The sequence below is a fragment of the Nanorana parkeri genome, unplaced genomic scaffold, assembly GCF_000935625.1.
Source record: "Nanorana parkeri isolate BGI_ZX_2015 unplaced genomic scaffold, ASM93562v1 scaffold12, whole genome shotgun sequence".
In the NCBI taxonomy this organism is placed as follows: domain Eukaryota; kingdom Metazoa; phylum Chordata; class Amphibia; order Anura; family Dicroglossidae; genus Nanorana; species Nanorana parkeri.
Genome location: NW_017306280.1, coordinates 1,478,997 through 1,498,115, shown reverse-complemented (window position 1 = coordinate 1,498,115; position 19,119 = coordinate 1,478,997). Strand labels below are relative to the sequence as shown.

At 44.2% G+C, this 19,119-nt stretch overlaps 2 protein-coding genes across 3 annotated transcripts in view; one reads left to right on the top strand and one right to left on the bottom strand.

Moving 5' to 3' along the window:
- The window catches only part of BRF1 (BRF1, RNA polymerase III transcription initiation factor 90 kDa subunit), a 295,119-nt gene that overhangs the window by 131,196 nt on the left and 144,804 nt on the right, over positions 1 to 19,119 (bottom strand). The gene's annotated exons all lie outside the window — the stretch shown is intronic.
- BTBD6 (BTB domain containing 6) lies at positions 6,858 to 14,020 on the top strand. 2 transcript variants are annotated; one of them, XM_018556495.1, is made up of 5 exons: positions 6,858 to 6,956; positions 7,235 to 7,520; positions 11,461 to 11,551; positions 11,638 to 11,756; positions 12,887 to 14,020. In XM_018556495.1, exons 1-5 carry the CDS (start codon positions 6,941 to 6,943, stop codon positions 13,917 to 13,919), a joined length of 1,545 nt encoding a protein of 514 aa, XP_018411997.1. In that variant the 5' UTR covers positions 6,858 to 6,940; the 3' UTR covers positions 13,920 to 14,020. The 2 variants fall into 2 exon arrangements, with proteins under 2 accessions (XP_018411997.1, XP_018411990.1); XM_018556488.1 differs by lacking the exon at positions 6,858 to 6,956 and having other exon boundaries at positions 7,109 to 7,520.

Below are 19,119 nucleotides of genomic sequence, written 5' to 3'. Positions count from 1 at the left end.
CAAGGATGGCCACACACACTGTGTTCTTGAGGAATCAGCCAAAATTTCCAAAGTGGGTGCCCCTGTCACCACCCTTCCATTCAGCATCCTTCGGAAATTACACGGTCTCTACCTAACATGCCTCAGCTTCTAATGCACACTGTGAGAGGCTCAACAGTGTGCAGTGAAATAAAAATAAGCTATTTCAATCCAGGAGAAGAGACTAACCAACTGTGCAAGAATGAATGGAAGACTGGAGTTCACTTTTAAGCTGGCCACTAACACTACAATCTGGTTGTTCAGTCTCTTTTAGCTATATGAACAGGGCTTGACAAGTTTTATGGTGTCTCACCAGTCAGTCAAAAATGTCACCATTTAGCATGACCGGACTATAGCCTTGCAATTTGTTAACATTTTTTAAGGACACATAGAGCTTATTTTTGGTGGTATATAATCATCACTGGGGGGGGGAGTTATTTTTTACTACATAATGAAAAGAGTACTGTAAATTTAGAGTTTAAAAAAAATGTTTCCCCTACGTTATGTTAAACATTTATACTTATACACATTTTTTATACAATATAAAAGACGGGGTCACGTCGGGTAAATAGACACCAAACATGTCAAGTCTTAAAATTGCGCAAAATCGCAAAAAAACGACCACAGCGTAAATTGGCCTATAGGCGACGCTTCAAACGCTTTTACCGCTCATCTCAGACGTTGGCGGTGATATGTAATATGTGCGGCACAATAGGTGCAATCGTCGTTTTCTCAAGTAGGCGTACCCGACACATTTTTATGCTTCTTTAATTTTTTTATTACTCTTTTTTTACACTTAACTTTATTGCTATCACGTAGGGGGCTAAGAAGCTCCCTATGTGATAGCCAATTTACATGACAGGTCCTTCTCCAAGACCCCTAATGTCACCTAGGGACCCCCAGAGAAGCTGATGAAGCAGAGATCTGCTTCACCAGCTTCTGTAGCTGGGAATGACAAATGAATGCGGAAGTGATGTAATATGATCTCTTTTTGAGCTCCTGTCAATCGGATCTTGGGACCGGCAACGCAAGTGATGGGGGGGGGGGGGGGGGGCACAGCTAATACAAGCGATCGCTTGAATGTAAAGCTCCCGGCCGGCCATTTAATCACAACGGCTGGCCAGGAGGCTACTAGTCCGGCTCTGGCGTCCTCTCATCACAGAGGATGAGCAGATTTTTCAAGCCCTGTATATGAACAACTGTCTAGTGTTAGCACCTACCTGAACAATCAGCTTAAGTTAAAGCCAATCACACAGGCTGTGTCAGTATATATTTGTTGGTAAATCAAAGAGCGGCAGCGCAATCAGATTTGAATAGTGTGCGGTCAGCTTCACAGGAGTAGATCTGCAAATCTAAATTGGAAACATTTAGAATGACTAAACTGGTAGTATTGAAAACCAAATACAAAAACAGTTATGACTCCTCAGTTATAAAGTGGAAGTGCTTCAAAATAACTCAATAAATCACAAAACATTTCAATCAACAAAACTGTCTTCACGCTGATCCTTGGTTAAAAAAAAAAAAAAATCCTGGCTTTATAAATAAAACATGCAGAAAATGTAAAACAGCAGAAGACACGAGATCTATGGGATATCTCACGCATCTTGGCTCCTATCTCTGCCATATTTTCTTTTTTTGTCTTTTAATTGACCTATTTATGCATAGATGGGCTATTGAAGCCACGGAGCACCATGATAGGATTATCAAAGCTAGTGAACTGCAACAGCACTGTGGGGATGTGGGGGCTTGCAGGAAGACTTATGCTGGATGAAATATTTATGCTACGCTGAGTCTTGTCAGTAGAGGAGGTGGGGGGGGGGTACACGACGACGCTTAGCATTCAATCGCAGTGCCTGCAGCACTGGAGATATTATCCGGACCTGCAAATCGCCTGCAGATCTCCACAATGTGACACCAGTGAAAATGTAATAGGAACATCATTCCCACAGTGCTGGCCTTTGCACATGACTGCAAACACATTATGGTGTGCAAACTCTTTGATTATAATTAGATCAACAATCTGTCTCTCCATCGGATTTGCCAAATCATTTAAACATTCGATGCTCAAGAACTCTGCGCACTACGAAAGGATTCTAAAGAGCTATACCATGGCTCCCAACTGTCCCTCATTTGGAACCAAATCCCTATGTCCGTTGCTTTGGTCTGTTGTATAGATTTCTATTTAAAAAGGTGTATTATTTAACGCCTGCCCACTGGTGTAACGCAAATAAGTGTAACCTCGGCAGGTGCACCTTAATGCTGGCTGCATACATACATATGCATCAGCCACTTGCTGTGAACACACTCACTAGCGTGCTCCCAGCACAGTGACAGAGGTGCCATTGACCTCTCCTGGTCAATGTATATGATCGGTAAACAATGGGATTGGCTCCCGATCATGTGACAGCCATCAAAAGAAATACAGCATTTCAGTTTTCATTACATACCTTATATTAGACCCAGTGACAATCACTTGGTCTCTGTGCTTCAATATGCAATTCAATTTTCATTACATACCTTATATTAGACCCAGTGACAATCACTGGGTCTCTATGCTTCAAAATGCAATGCAGGCAGATCCTGGCTTATGGGAGGGGTTGACAGGGTGCTGTACATAGCTTCCTGAAAACAACAAGCACCTTGCCTCAGTACTCCTCTGTAAAGCCCTCATGCTGGGCTGACTCTTGGGCCTTGATGGGTGGAGGTTATTTTGGAGAAACAGGCATGCCTAGGCAGGCTGTATTTGCACGCAGACTACCCAAGGTAACACCCACATGTGATGCTAAGCCTCCATGATTGAAAGAACTGAAATCCAATGTAAGAAAAGGATTGGCCGGAGACAGTCAGGCTGGGATGCAAAGAGCTGGATGATGCTGTACGTCTTCCAACAAGCAAAATGAGGCGGGCTCTAGCTGACTTGCTGCACATGAGAGAAGCTTACAGTAAAATTAGAGTAAGCTATTTCAGTACAGGAGAGAAGCCAGTGAAACTGTGCAAGACTAGGGTAAGGCCGGAGTTTGGCTTTAAACCAAAGGTTAACCTTAAGTCCCCCCTACCACTTGGCCATTAGACTACACTAAACCTTTCATACAATCTATATAATATTGCATTTGTTATTTTGGAAAGCCAATAGAAAGGAAAAAGTAGTGATGAGTAAAAGCACTTGTGGGTTACCCAAATCAATGTGGCATATTCATTCTCCCTGGTCTGTGCAATGGAGGGTGTATGCTTTGCCTATATAGTTTTGCTATAATGTGCAGAAAGTTGGGAGGAATTCAATATTAAGAGTTAACCTTCCATGTCAGCAAATAACAAGTTCACCTTATACACATGTTCTATCTGTAAACATCTACCAGATATTCTTCATGTTCATGGATACATATAAGGGGTCAGTGTGTCCAAAATGCCATTTCAACAAGCTTCCATATTTCTTTCATTAGCTGCCGATGGCGTTTCAGGGATTCCAACCTGATTTATGGTGTTCCCATTGTTCTTGTTACATTCTTCAAAAGACAACGTAAAGTATCATTTCAGCACAGAGTGTGCCCCCATATTACACCAGCAGATGTGCAGGCATGGGAACTGAGATTCAACAAGAACATGTGTTTCACCCCTGCAGGGCAAAGAAACAAGTACATGTTAAAGTGTAGCTAAAGTCCAAACTCTTTTTTTTTTTAAAGAAGGTTTAGGCCTACTTCAACATTATTCTGTAACGGGGAAAAAACAAAACTTCATGTATAAAGTGCAGCCACCATGAGATGCATATACACATATGAAGCAGATACCCAAACCCTTATTTCATGGCCAAATGCCAGGTTGATCTAAAAGGCAAACATTTAGCTGAAGCTTTTCCACTCCCTCCGGCCTCCCGCACATTCCTCATCAGTGTGGCTGCCCATCATTGTGATGGGCCAATGTGAACATGTAACGGTCAGGGCTTAGATGCAAACTTTGACGTTGCCCTGAAGTTCTGAAGCTTTGCCTATCACAAAGTCTCAGCATTTGGCCTTAATAGAAGTGTTTGTGAGGCTGCTAAAGGTATCCACACTTTCTACCTGCAGCAGGTTTTGACAGGCCAAATGTTGCTGTGTGGGAGGCCCCCAGGGTATGAGAGACCCGCAATGGCTTGAGCCAAGAGGAAAATGCAAGACCATTGAACAACAGTTATCACAACATATTTGAGGGTGACAACGACTGATAGCGGGACGCACAATGCATCGCACTCATGGCTACGTTTCAGGCAAGGTTTAACAGCGGGCAAGCACACAGGCACCACTCTGATGCATGGTAACCTGCTGTGTTTGTACTTGGCTAAGGAACATTAACACAGGAATGCTGATGACTGTCAAAACATTGTCTGGTCTGAAATTCCTGTTCTAACTGTACCAGGAGGACGGCAGGCTCACGGTGTGTTACAGTTTCTTAGGATGAACTTGAACTCTGTACTCGAAGCAGATAACATCGACCCAACAACCTTACCTACTTCAGGAACGCCCACCGCAAAACATGTCCTGTCCTGAAGTAGTTATACCAAGAGCACGGCTGCAGTTCTTGGTATCGGTTTAGCAGGCGATTGCTGTTTAGATAAAAGCTTGTACGGTGCGGCGGAATGTGCTCCACCCTCTTCCGCCGGCTACCCCGGGTTCTGATGTCCCTTGTGCGGGCCCGGGACCGGCGCGGCCTCCCCACATCAATTGGAGGGAGCTCAGCAAGATTCTAGCTGCTGATCTCTCCTCCCATCACTGGACCTGGACTTGATGTGCATTACATCACTTCCGGTCTCACGGTGCACATTCTCCGGCTCTTAGAGCTCTGCTTTATCATTCTTTGGGGTCCTACTACTTTGGGGTTTCTACTATAGAAAATCATTTTTACTTCTGGCTGTGTTGCGGTCTTGTAAAACGCTGTCAGCAGAGAAGGAAGTGTGGGGAAATATTTTAAAGGGAGCCCAGGATAGCAGTAAAAACATGTCAGGAGTTCTAGTCCTTACCAACTCTATCCAAAACAAAAAATATTATTTTGGCTACACATACACTTTAAAGTCCATCTGCGGGTTAAAAAAAAAAGGCTACTTCTGCACTCTAAGGATGATGCATAAAGGTCTTTTAATTACCCGATCCCCGCAACCCCAGAGGTTGGTGCTCACTAGGGAACGACCGATTATCAGATCTACCAATAATCGGCAGATATTTCCACATATCTAAATTATCGGTATTCGTTAAATGTACCGATATTACCGATACTAAACACTGGGCTGCGGAATCCTGTTGCCGGCAGATAAATGTGGCGGGGAGGGGCAGAGGCTAGGGGTTTGACTGATATCAGACAACTGCCTGCTGTTTACATTCAGCTGCTGGATGTAAACAGAATATCGGTACCTGATATTGGTTATCGGCCTGAAAGGTGGCCCATAATCTGTGTCGGTTCTGAAAAATCCATATCGGTCGACCCCTAGTACTCACCTCTCCCCCCTCCGGCTTGTTGACCGGCCCTGCATTATACGTGATAACATCAGTGGGGCTTAGACCACTGAAGCACAGGGGGGGGAAGAGACCCGACTTGCAGGAGTGGGGGATCAGGTAAGTAAAAAGTGTCTTACACAGTTTAGTGCAGAACGGAGAGTGGCAAGACTGGTACAAGACAACTGAAGGTCAACAGTGCAGTGTCAGGGACCTCGCATCACCTTTCAACATCTCGTGGAGTCACGAGGCGGCCCAACGAAGTCATCTCGTGGCCCAAGAAAGTACTGATGGGGTGGTCATAATAATCTGGCCACTCATAATCTGGTGTATATATGCACTTCTGTAAATATTATTGGAAACACTGGGACATAATATTTACAGAAGTGCATATATATTGGAAACACTGGAACATATATATGCACTTGCTGTAAATATTATTGGAAACACTGGAACATATATATGCATTTGCTGTAAATATTATTGGAAACACTGGAACATATATATGCACTTCTGTAACAACAACGGTATAAAAAAATAGAAATAATCCTTTCTAAGTGAGGTTGAGGTCCAGCTTGCAAGAGCGCCCTCTAGGGGCCACAAGCAGCAAGTATCCATCCCAGATGTGAAGAGGAGCAGCCCCGCACCCCTCCCCTTTAGTCTTCCTGCCATCTCCATGATCATGGCTCTGGACTCCACGGACGAGCCTGTTCTGCAAAGTTTGCGAGGCCGGGAGAGCGGACACAGCGGAGTCTTGTCGGACCTGTGAAGGTAAATGGAGAGCTCTGGGTGCCGTCTATTCCCTGCTGCCATCTGCCACCCTGATGCCTGCGCACAGGGCTCGGCTGACACCCCATTAGCTGGGATCCAGCTGCCAGCCCCCCCAGGTGTCAGGCTTGGGAAAGTTCAGCTTCTGCTCTGATCGTACTGACAATCTTCTTGGGGGGGACTTTCTTATTGCATTGCACAGCCTTAGTGGGTGATACAGATGCCCTGGATTCGCTTTTTAGTGGTAAAGTGCACCCCTTATTTATTTTTTTGCTGAGCCTTCCCCCACCCCCTTTTTCTTTTTAGGGCTGTGCACTGATTGGGGGTGGGGGTTACAGAAGAATGACATATTGTCTGATGGAGGAGGGAGCCCGCCCACCTCTCTCCCAGGCTCCGAACTGCACACGTTGGTGCAAAGGCTGCTGCTGCTGTTGTGAATGGTAAGGGCTCTGCGCTCTGATTGGCTGGCCGGGCCGTGGCGTGGGCGGTCCCTGCTCGCTATTTGAGCCCGAGCTCTCCCCCGGTCCTCTCCACTTCCACACGTAGAGGCAGTGCGAGGAGTGGGAGGAGCTTGCCCGGGTCCCATCGCCGTGCACACAAAGCAGCAGCTGGAGCGCCGTGCACATCCCCGACCATGAGCGTCCCAGGCATCCCTATCCTGGGAGCCCAGCAAACTTCTACAGCCTGACACCTGGATGTACCGAGCACCGGGTAACCGTCGTTTTATCCCTCATACAGAACAACCTTCGATTGCTACTTTGGATTATCACACCGGCTCTAGAGGTTGCTCGCATTGGTGGGGGTTGGTGTTGCTTTGATTTTCTTCCTGCTCTTTGGTCGCTGGACGAATTTAACGATCCCCTCCGATGACTTTGGAAGTTCATGGTGCCCATAGAGGAGCTCGTTTTCTCCCTCGCCCATGCCACTAGACCCCGGCTGCCTGGATGGCAGGATCATGAAGTGTTTGACTTTCTTTCTTCTGCTTCCAGAGACCTTAAAGAAGTCTAAAAAGAGCGCCCGGGCTAGCGGCAAGGTGCAAGCATGCTATGAGATAGTGCCCCTGGCTCTCAAGAGGAAGATGGCTGCGGAGCTTTACCCTGCCAGCGCCAACACCAATATCGCCAACAACAGCAATAACGCCGCCGCGGTCACCGCCAAGAAGAACGCCCTCCACATCCAGCACAGCGCCCCGCCGCCGCCGCAACTCCAGAACCTGAACAACAACAACATCGAGAGCAGCAACTGGCAGTCCTTCCACCCGACCCTGCGGGAGAGGTGAGCACACAGCGCCCCCTGCAGGGGGGGACACCGGACCTGGATGATGGCAGTGATGCATCAACCTATTGCCTGCACTAGGGGATCAATACTGACACATGCACCCCTGACAGATCACACATACTGTCCCTTCAACCCATGGGGGGCAAGATCACCCTGACTGATCACACACCCTGCCCCTAAAACCCATGGGGGCAGATGAGCCCTGACAGATCACACACACCCTGCTTTTACAATGTATGGGGGCAACATGGCATTTTAATGCAAAGACAGAGGCCTGGCTTTCTAGTGCTGGAAACATGGGGTCATCATATGGAATCTCTGCAATCGCACAGTAATCACAGGGACATTATATCTTAGAACTGCAATCAGAGGGGGCACCACAACTAGGCACTCAGCACTCTATTATATCCTGGCACTACAGTATAAAGGGCATGACATCAAGTCAATGCAATCTCAGAGGCATCCTCTCCAGGCACAGCAATCACAGAGGATACCCTAGAACTGCAATCACAGGGGCATCCTATCCTGGCACTGTAAACACAAGGAGCATCACAGTCAGGCACTTAAATTACAGCACATGATTATGCATTTGCAGGGGCATCATAGCCTGGCACTGCAATCACAGGGGCATCATATTCTAGCACTGCAATCCCAGATGTATTATAGCCTGGCATTGCAATCACAGGGGTATTCCATCCATTCACTATAATCACAGAGGCATCAAAGCCTGACATTGCAATCACAAAGGCGTCACATCTAGGTACTGCAATCACAGATGCATCATAGCCTGACACTGCAATCACAGGGACATGACATCTGGCACTGCAGTCGTGGGGGGTGCATTTGGAACACTTTCTGGCAATGCAATCACTAAGGCATAATACCTCAGCACTGTAATCACATGGTTACTTTGTGAAACCAAATAGGTGCATCTCTTACTGGCAAAATAACCACCAGGGCATCGTATCATTCCAATACTAACCTAAGGACTCCACATACAGTCACTACAAAAATAGGAGGTATCCCATCCCTGACACTGCAGTCACAGGGGCACTACAAACACAGAAGTACCCTTGCTGACGCTGCAGTCTCAGAGGGATCCTTTTTGTGACTCTGCACTCACAGGAGTACCCTCGCTGACACTGCAATCACAAGAGTACCAAGCCTGGCAGAGTGCTGTGGCACTGCATTCAAAAGTGGCTCACATTGTGACGATGTAAACATTAGGGTGGGATATCCCAACAACTGCATAGCCCGCGCTAGCCATTAATGAGCGCTCTGCTAAAGCACAGCCTTTAGAATCGGGTGCACTGTAATAAAAAGGTACAAATTGCCTCATCTTCCTTCAGTCACAACCATACTGTGTTCAAATAAACGTTCTGCCAAACCTAAATCGTTTTACAAGGCAGCTCTTTCAGGAGTATGATTAATGGGGTGTAATAGATATTACTGTACGGCTCCAGAGTAAAAGTTATATTTAAAATACTGGGGGGCGTGGGTGTTGTGGTTAGGCCAGTCTCTAGACCGTGCAGGCATCACACACAAAAGCCCTGTGTGAGCGATTAAGCTGCTGGTATATTGGCATATGCAGATCTTGCACACATTTAGCTAGCAGGCAACCCCCATAACCCTGTAATGTTTTAGCAAGCAATGCATGCACCGAGCCGCTACCAATCTGCAAGGAGCATCAGCAGAACAGGAGAAGGTCTAAGCAATGGTGATACTGATAGGGAGGGGGAGGGGGGTTCCTTACTGCAGGGATGCCAGGATCAAATCGAAATAACATGGGTCAGTCGCTCAAGAAGAGATGTGGCTTTTCGAAACAGATCCAGCTGGCATTATGAGAAACATTTGCACCAATACACAGAGAATTAAACACTGAAGAGGTTTTGGAGTACGACAGTGGGCATTAAATCAAGGGAATACATGCAGGTTTCTTTACCATGGACCAAAGAACGTTTACACTCAACACATTGCAACTTCCATCATCAAAGGGGAAAACCGATCTATTTCTGTAGGTTATGTATATTGCTTTCTAGAAGTACTGTCTTGGGCTACCCACATTATAGGTTTTGATTTTAGATAGATCGATATAGATATGATACAAGTAGATAGATAGATAGATATATGATACAAGTAGATATAATCTATAAATACATAAAAAGACAAGTAGATATTATCTATATCTCAAAATGCTATTTTTGCCACATTTTATGTGAGACCATCCAGTAACCTAAAACTGATAATAACCTAGAAAATGAAAATTCAAAGGACATGCAAGTACATATTCTATTTTATGAGACTTGAGTGTTAAGAATAGCACATCTAACAACTGCATTAAAATTCTGGTGGCACACAACTGATGGCACAGGTCCCAGAAATGACTGCCGTTTACAAGACGCCAACATTTCCAGATTGAAGCATCCCCCTGCTGCAGAAGAGCTGACACTCTACACATAAGCTGACACATTAGTGGCAGCATACCTATAGGGACGGTTTTTGGCTCAAGAGTTCAACCCTTAATATACCCCAATCAACAGTAATCAGTGCTGACACATCAATATTCTGAGTCAAAGATTTGTTGACCGCTTGTATGTAAACAGCCATCGCTGGCTGTTTACATGCTGACGGTTTTCCCTCTCGTGTGCGGCGCTCAGCGCGGACACGAGAGGGGGGAGGGGCAGGACGTCTTAAGACGCCCTCCCGCTCTGAGCAGACGTCCATCTGGCCGTTCACAAACGGCCATGGACGTAAGGTAGTTAAATGATACAATTATCTGTGATAGTAAAGCTTGGCTCGTTCTCTTAGTCACTCGGGAGTTTAAGCTTTTTTTTTTTAATTATTATTATTGCCTGTCCTGGGCATGGGCTACCCCATGCTATTGAGCAAGTTATAGAACTACTATTCCCAGCATGTAACTAGTCCAGAGTAGTGTGAGCCCCTCCTATCCGGTGTTGGCTACAGGCATCCTTTTCTTTCTCGTGTGTTTGTTATCCTTAGTCTCCGAACGGGGATTGACAGTAAGAAATGAAAGCTTTTCAGGCAAAGCCGCGCACGTCTAGATTTTCTTTCCAGTAGTGTAAAATTAATCTGTGGAGAATTTCTATGAATACGCAGAAAAAGCCTTCAGATTAACCCGATTAGCCTGTGCAAAACGGGTAGGAGACGAGAGACTGTCCTGGGAGGAACACATATTGCAATATAAATAACAACAGAACTGGGTATTACGTGCCTGACATAATACGTTTTCCTTAGGCTGGCCATACACCATTAGATTGTTTTTTGTTTTGTTCAGCCTGCAGGCCAGGAAGGAAAACACATCTGCTTCCTCCATCTATACTAAACCGTGTGAATGGACAAATCTCCCCACTGTGGCTCTTGTATTCTGACAGCTGGGGGCAGCCACGGTCAGCATACATGAACAACAGGTGCAGTCACTGTTCAGCTGAAAATATTGTCCCGACTTGGGCAAGAGGGGCCACACACTGTAAGAATTTTGTCCAACTTCTGTTAATTGGCCAAAATAACAATGTATGGCCAGTCTACAAAAGTGAACCTTCTGAGGTTATAAAAGGGGAAAATCCATTCTGTAGTAACCCATATCAACCAGTCTCAGCCCTTGGCTGCTATGGAATATTGTCATATGTGTAGCATCACAGCAATACATAAGACTGTACAGCTTTTAGTTAAATCTGACCAACCAATCAACAAATAAATTCCACAATTTTTTTTTTAACCTGATTGATTGCTGTGGGTTACTGCACGTATCTGCTCTTTGCATCATCTTATTAGATCAGCCTAGGGGTGGCATAGCCTCTATTTAGCATTTAAAAGGCCAGCCTGCCCAATTAGATTATGCGGAACGAATGACATCCTGTGCCGTTGAAGGATATTGTTGTACCTGCAGCTCCCTGAAGTGTATTTTCTTTTCTTTTAGAAACGCATTGATGTTCAACAACGAATTAATGGCTGACGTTCACTTTATCGTGGGTCCCGCTGGGGACTCCAAGAAAGTTCCTGCTCATAAGGTATAACCGGCACCAAGATTGTCCTAGAACTTCTTATATTATATTGCTCCAGCGGTAGATGCTAAACTTCAGGTTTTCTTTTGTAGTACATTTTGGCTGTCGGCAGCTCGGTGTTCTATGCCATGTTTTATGGCGATCTAGCGGAGGTGAAATCTGAAATCCATATCCCAGACGTGGAACCTGCAGCGTTTTTAATCCTTTTAAAGTAAGTGGTCATTAAAGAATTGGAAAAAAATGAGTACTGCAGCAAGCATAAAAGCTTATAAAATATGCATCTCTTAGCTGGCATTAATGGCTTGCTCTCGATCTGGAGCTTTAATATGGTTATCTGAACAGTGGTCCTTAAAACCACAAAAGCTTTGTGCTTTGAATAGACGACAGATACAGAGATACGGTATCTATAAATCGTTGCTGGAAGACGGGAAAGAACACAGGGCCTTAACTATTCACAGAGTTGTTCTTGTTCCATGATAACTACGTTTAGATTGTGGACTGGCATGCTCTGCTCACAATAGCACAAGTTTAATTGTAGCCGAGAATCCAATCCGCTTTGGTTTGTTATGCAGTCCAAGCATCTGTGATTGGTCAGTTTCTTCAATCTGCATTGGAAGGAGCCTTTCTCAGCCTGAAAACACTCAACTACACCAAAACTCCTGATCCTCTGTCTACTATTGTATGACTGTGTGTCTTGTATAGGGCAGCCTATTTTAATTTCAAGTCCCTGCACTTTTGTCTAAAACACACCTCACTAAAATGCATTGTACTCTTACCATGCATTTTAGAGCATGAAAGTGCTAGGTGCATTGGGGTGCCATTAACAATGAATGGCACTGCAGTGTCTTACAAAGTAGTATGCGTTTTGGCACGCTGCAAAAAAAAAGTGCACGTTGCTCAAGGGCACAGATGTGAACGGGGGCTCCAATTAAACCAGTACTGAGAGAATTTTATAGGCTGCCACTGCTAATCCCTCCTGAAAATGCCAGATGCCTGGTTATCCAATGGCTGTAGTACTTTTCGGGTCACTGACCTAAGGCAAGTTTGCAGAGTGTAAGTTTTGCTTTCAGATGGTGCATCTTGGTCCTGAGCAGTGCAACAAATAGGAATAAAGTCCGCGGGGTCTGGTATTTTAAGAAAGACATCAGCAGTGGCAGCCTACAAGATGTTCTCAGCACAGATATCAATGTTTAGAAGTACAGGTTTAAATGTGTTAAATATTTAATACACGGCCAGCTGAACGCCTTTACGTCTCATTTGAGTAAAGAAAGTTGTACTGTAGTTGCTCTGGCCTCCCTAAGCCCTGTAATCAAATGTTAATGGCTCAATTCTTCTTTGTAGGTACTTATACAGCGATGAGATTGACCTGGAAGCGGACACAGTGCTTGCAACACTCTACGCTGCCAAGAAGTACATTGTTCCTGCGCTGGCCAAGGCCTGTGTCAATTTCCTGGAGACCAGCCTAGAGGCCAAGAATGCCTGTGTTCTGCTTTCACAAAGCCGGCTTTTTGAAGAGCCCGAGCTGACTTTGCGGTGTTGGGAGGTTATAGATGCTCAGGCGGAGCTGGCGCTGAAGTCGGAAGGCTTCTGCGAGATTGACCTGCCGACCCTGGAGATTATTGTGACACGAGAGACCCTCAACACAAAAGAGGATGTTGTGTTTGAGGCCGTTGTGAACTGGGCGGAGGCCGAGTGCAAAAGGCAAGGCCTGCCGGTCACCCCTACCAACAAAAGGAATGTATTGGGGAAAGCACTATACTTGGTACGAATTCCGACCATGACTCTGGAGGAATTTGCCAATGGAGCTGCCCAGTCGGACATTTTAACCTTGGAGGAGACGCGCAGCATATTCTTGTGGTACACAGCTGCTAACAAACCGCAGCTCGAGTTCCCGCTTGTTAAAAGGAAAGGACTGGCTCCCCAGAGGTGCCACAGGTTCCAGTCTTCGGCCTACCGCAGTAACCAGTGGAGGTACAGGGGCCGCTGCGACAGCATCCAGTTTGCCGTTGACAAAAGGATATTTATTGCTGGTCTTGGGCTTTATGGGTCGAGCTGCGGCAAAGCAGAATATAGTGTCAAAATTGAACTTAAACGGCAGGGGATGGTCCTTGCCCAAAACCTGACTAAATTTATTTCCGACGGATCGAGTAACACCTTCTCGGTCTGGTTTGAGCACCCGGTGCAGGTAGAACAGGACACTTTTTACACCGTCAGTGCCATCTTGGATGGTAATGAACTCAGTTACTTTGGGCAGGAAGGTATGACAGAGGTGCAGTGCGGGAAGGTGACCTTCCAGTTTCAGTGCTCTTCGGACAGTACCAACGGAACTGGGGTGCAGGGGGGACAGATTCCTGAGCTCATCTTCTACGCATGACGCATTTCAATCCCGCTACTGCTAAAGCACACCGACGCACCCCCCCTTTCACCTGGTTGGTCCTGACACGCACTGAAAAGGGAGGGGGTGTAAGCATTTTTTTTTTCTATGTTAAAACTGTACATCAGTATGGAATGTAACAAACTGCCTGTCAAAACTCCAACTGAAGGAATGCTTTTAGAGTTTAATCTTATTTTATTTATTTATAAACTATTTGAATTATTAAAACTGCAACATGCAGGGAGATGATAAAGAAATCTGCACACAATGTGCATTTATTTTGTATATAGATAACTTGTTAAAAAAAATAAAATAATTTGCAGGCTCAAAGGAGAACTGCAATTATATATGTTACATAAAAGATTTTTACTTATACCCAGTTATGTTTTATCTTTGTTGTTCTTTGTATATTAGGGAACTCGCTACAAACACACACATTTAGGGTCATGCGTATAAACGCTGTTACAGGGGAAAAGGTGTTTCTGTCTCACCTGCTCACAGGGGTTGAGACAAATATATAGAACTGTCTCACAGCAAATGCAAATAAAAGCACACTCCACCTTTTGGACCATGTTTCATGATACACCCATAGTTGCAACCCAAACAGGTTGTAACATGAGACACTGTTGGATTCCCCAACCCCTTGAATCACGTTCCCCCTCCCAAACATACACCTGTATCACTGGGTGCTTCCCCCTAGAGCATCATGCTATGGGATCTATGACTGAGGAAGAATGCAAGTCCCATCTGCCACCACAGCAGAGGGACTCACAGATTGTGGCGATAGTAGGGAGTTCACATGACATACATTGTTCACTCCCTCTAGCCCCATAACAGAAGGTCTATTGTACCTGAATGCACTGATGGCAGTTGCAAAGCATTTCAGGCTTGAATGCAAATTATTAATGTTATTATTGTGGGGGCATTTATTCAGTTTGTGCAAAAGATGAATTATACACTTAAAGGAGAACTATGAGGTGAGTGATTTTCACTCATCCTCATAGTTCGAGTCGACCTGTGACAATTAAACAGTCACAGGTCGGCTCTATAGATTGGGGCGTAAGCGAACACATACCGTCGCTCGCTCACTTCTCGATCATCTCCCTGCAGAGTGGTAACTGTCAGTCACCGCTCCCCGCAGGGATTCCCCCCTCCCCGACTCTTCAGCGCTGACTGGAGGAACAGACAAGGAATATAGCGGGCTAGAGCTTTGGCTCATGGGTGGGTGTTAAAATATGCCCTCCCGTGACCCTTAAGAGAACTATGGGATAAAAAGGTTACACCATAGTTTTCTTTTAACCTACAGAACAGTTTCCTGACAGATAAGAGGCTTTTCACACCAGTTTAACATTTTAGAACATTAACCTCTTTATGTGACACATGCTAATCTGTATACTGTAAAGCAAGACATAGGCCAGAGTAACAATTATACTGCTATTGCATAGTATAGATAAGTGGAAAAACATCAATTTACACTAATTTCCTTTACAGCGATCTTCACACCTATATAAATCATGTATTTTACAGTGCATCTCAATGCACACAGCACTGCATTGATAAATTCTGCAGCTATGTCTTTTTTCGAATTGCTGTTTCTTACCAGCTCGTTCTAAATGAATGGGGTGCCTTAAAATGTATCTAGAAAAATGTTATACATTGCAGCTTACCATGTCCTTAGGTACGGTGACTGCATTTTTTTTTTTAACTTCATTTTCTTCTGCTGTTTGTGCTGGTAACACACTTCCTGTCCTAAAATGACATCATCACTTACTGCACTATATCTATGGAAGGGCACGGTTGTTATCCTGGGCTGCTTCCTGATTTGGACTACAAAGATGTCCCCTTCTTCATAACATAGAGCAGATGGGTTATGTATTCCTCAGAGATAGCTGGAAACAAGGTAACTGATAAGAAAATGAATACGGCACGAGATGTTAATCCTTTGATATGATTTCTGGGAGGATCAGCAGGTATATGTTGCACTTATCAAACTGAAGACTTCCAATGGAGCACTTACAAAACAAAAGGGATCAAATAAAAACCCTATAGTGTAAAGCCCGGTTCACACCTGGGCGTTTTGTAGCGCATTCCTACGCTCTGCAAAACGTTCAAACACCGAAATCCCACCTGGTTCACACCTGGGCGTATTACAGGCCATATGAACGCACTACAAAACGTCCTAGGCCCAAAGAAGTACAGGAGCTTCTTTGTGGCGTTTTTGTTGCGCGTTTCCATTTGGATACAGCCAAGTAGCCCTCAGAAACGCGCGTTTGTTGCATGTTTTTTTACAGCGAATCGCACGACAAACGCGCATATTCGATACGTCTAGGTGTGAACCCAGCCTTAGGGTTTACACACCCTTTATTGCAGCATATGTGAGGCAATGTGTTATGGGACGGTATAGTGTGAAGGTGCCCTAAATGTCAATAAAGCGGTAAGCTGAATTAATTCAGGAGCTTCTGTGACTGCAGACAATTATATCAAAGGGCAACATTTTATTACATTGTAACAAATTCAGACATTGAGAAACTTGTCCAGAACATGTTACAAATCTGTTTGTAAAACCTCATAAAAGCACACTAATAAGGAAACTGTACGCTGCTGCATATAATAAATGAGGGCACAGCTATACAGGCTATTGTGAAATGCTTGTGATAGTACTTTTCCAAGAGATTGTTAGTAGATGCAAGACTGATACTTAAATCATAACTCCAGGCTAACAGTAAATACTCAGCTGAATCAAATCTATGTGACCTGTATTATAATGTTGTCTGATTTAATTCTGTTCAGCCAGTCTTGTGACACAGCTAAGAACAATCCAATATATTGTGATTCTGCTTTACAGCTTCCTGTGTCTCCTGTCTGCTCATAGGATAATGAATTAGCATAGCTGATGGCAATCAGTGCCCTGTGAGTGGATAGAATGAGATAGGTGACATGGGGGGGAAAAAAATCTTATTCAAGAGAGAATATAAATACCTTTGAAATGTTGCTCCCATTGCTGACAGCCCTCATATATAAAATCATCACACAATCATAACTGTGAGGGACCCATTGCCACCAGTGCATATTTTCTGTGGTGGAAAAAATCCTGCTTGCTGCATCTTTAATGTGCTTTCATTAATGCACGTGTTACATAGAGTTCAATGATATTGCCTGTAAAATGCATGTGCAAGGCAACGCACCTATACAAAAAAAGTGTGAGCCAAAACTAAAGAGAAAGTTGTTACAAGTTCCTAGATATCAACTATTCAGAGTTATGTTGTGACATAGGAAGAGGTCTGTCACTGGCCTGGACATGAAGTGTGCAAATCTCAAGACGGGTTGAACAGTTACAAATTCTATATCAGAAAAAGTTCTCAAATATTTATTACAATTCTGTCTTCCGTTCCACTTTTAAAAAAAAATATGAAGGATGCCATTGCCTACCTTCAAAAAATACTTGCCACCAAGCGGTCTCTGGCTTTAGCACTCTCCGATTTACTGAATGGCCAGTTAAAGTGAACTTTAGGCAAGAATGTACAATTTGCAGGTAGGAAGGTTTTCTTATTGCAGAAAAACAAACAAGCAAGACATAGACACTATGACAGCTCGGTGTACAATCCCGGCATCTGCAGGTTGCCGCAACAAATTACCTCCCCTGTGCATACATAGGAGTTACGTCATGCAGGTTTGGCCAATCAAGATGGCCAAAGATCGCAAAACTGGAAGAAGCAAGTGAAAAGATGGTGGCGCTGGACCCTAAGTGCGTATAGTAAATCAAAGATCCACATGCTTTTTCTGACTCAGGAACTAAAAGAGTATCATTTTTTACATCACTATGAAAGCCAGGCAAAGAGCATTTTTGGAAGTAAAGCAAATGATCCCATTTAAAAACTCAATTCTATATTACATTTTAAATACTAGATGAAGCTTCATCCTCTTGCTGACAGCTGCCTCATGTGGATACCCTGATTAGAACTGAATCAACTGTCATCGTCTTAAAGTGGACCATTACCCCCCTTTCATTATAAATCACATCAGTGTGCAGAGTCCCTCTTGGTGATATATAATCATCTTACATTCATTAAGCAAACATATTTTAATTTTACTTACAATTACTACAATTTTTCCATTTCCTGGTCCTCTTGGGCTTTAGTGATATAATCTGTGTCCAAGTGAAGCACCGTGGGAAGGTTACATCAGCAGAGCATTGCTGGGAAGTCTCATCTATAATCTCACGAGATCTCTGGGAAAAGCATTTTCCTCCTCCGAGATGATGTGCATGATCACATGTCCTAGTCACATGTGCCAGAGTTCCAGGAAGTAAAGGAATATGTAAATCTGCCGTAGTATAAAATGCCCAATGTGAGAAGAATGGGGAGGAAAAGAAAAATAGGGTATGCAAAAAGGTGTATTTGTTGTAATGTCAAAGATTTGGGTAAACTTTCCTACATCAGTTGTAGCCGAAATATAATAATGGGTAGTAGAGATTCAGCAATCTCCTCTCCCCCATTCCAGTCTAAAGAATAGAATAATTATGACTACTTTCTGTTGTCAGACTAAATCATAGCAGTGTGTGATTGTAGAGGATGGATCTGATCTCCTGTGTGCTAGGTCCCATTGCAATCTATATGATGCAAACAAAGTGACGTTGATCAGTCTCAAGGGATTTAAAGGTCCTAAATGTGCTAATAATAATCTCATCTGTACAAGCGGCTGTTTTCTGGTCACCTTCATCTAACTTATGATCATAAAAACAATGAAATGAATGAAAACAACATCAGCTTCCTTACATTATAAATATATAAAGTGTTAGCCATAGATTGGTTTGAGCTGCTTGTTTGTGCATATGGCCCCCATGAGATTTTAATAATCTGTTACCTACCTCTCGCCCCCCTTCACCGCTGACAACTGCCTCAGCTATAATCAACATACTGGAAGTGAAGCGACTGTTCGCAATGAGTTAAAACACTAACAAGCGATTAAACTCTCTGGTGAATAGCCAGCCGAACAGACTACACTCAAACCTGAGGTAATTACAATCTATATAACTATGTACTGATAAAGGGCAAGGGATTTATTATGCACGTTAATTTGCCGTATGTATGGCGCTTCGTCTTTTAATAGGCCTAATAACAACTACGCTGTTGCTGGCACAATGCTCCCCAAGAGGAATTTGGCCCAAGTATTCCACATTGTTTTACCTCGTGTATATATA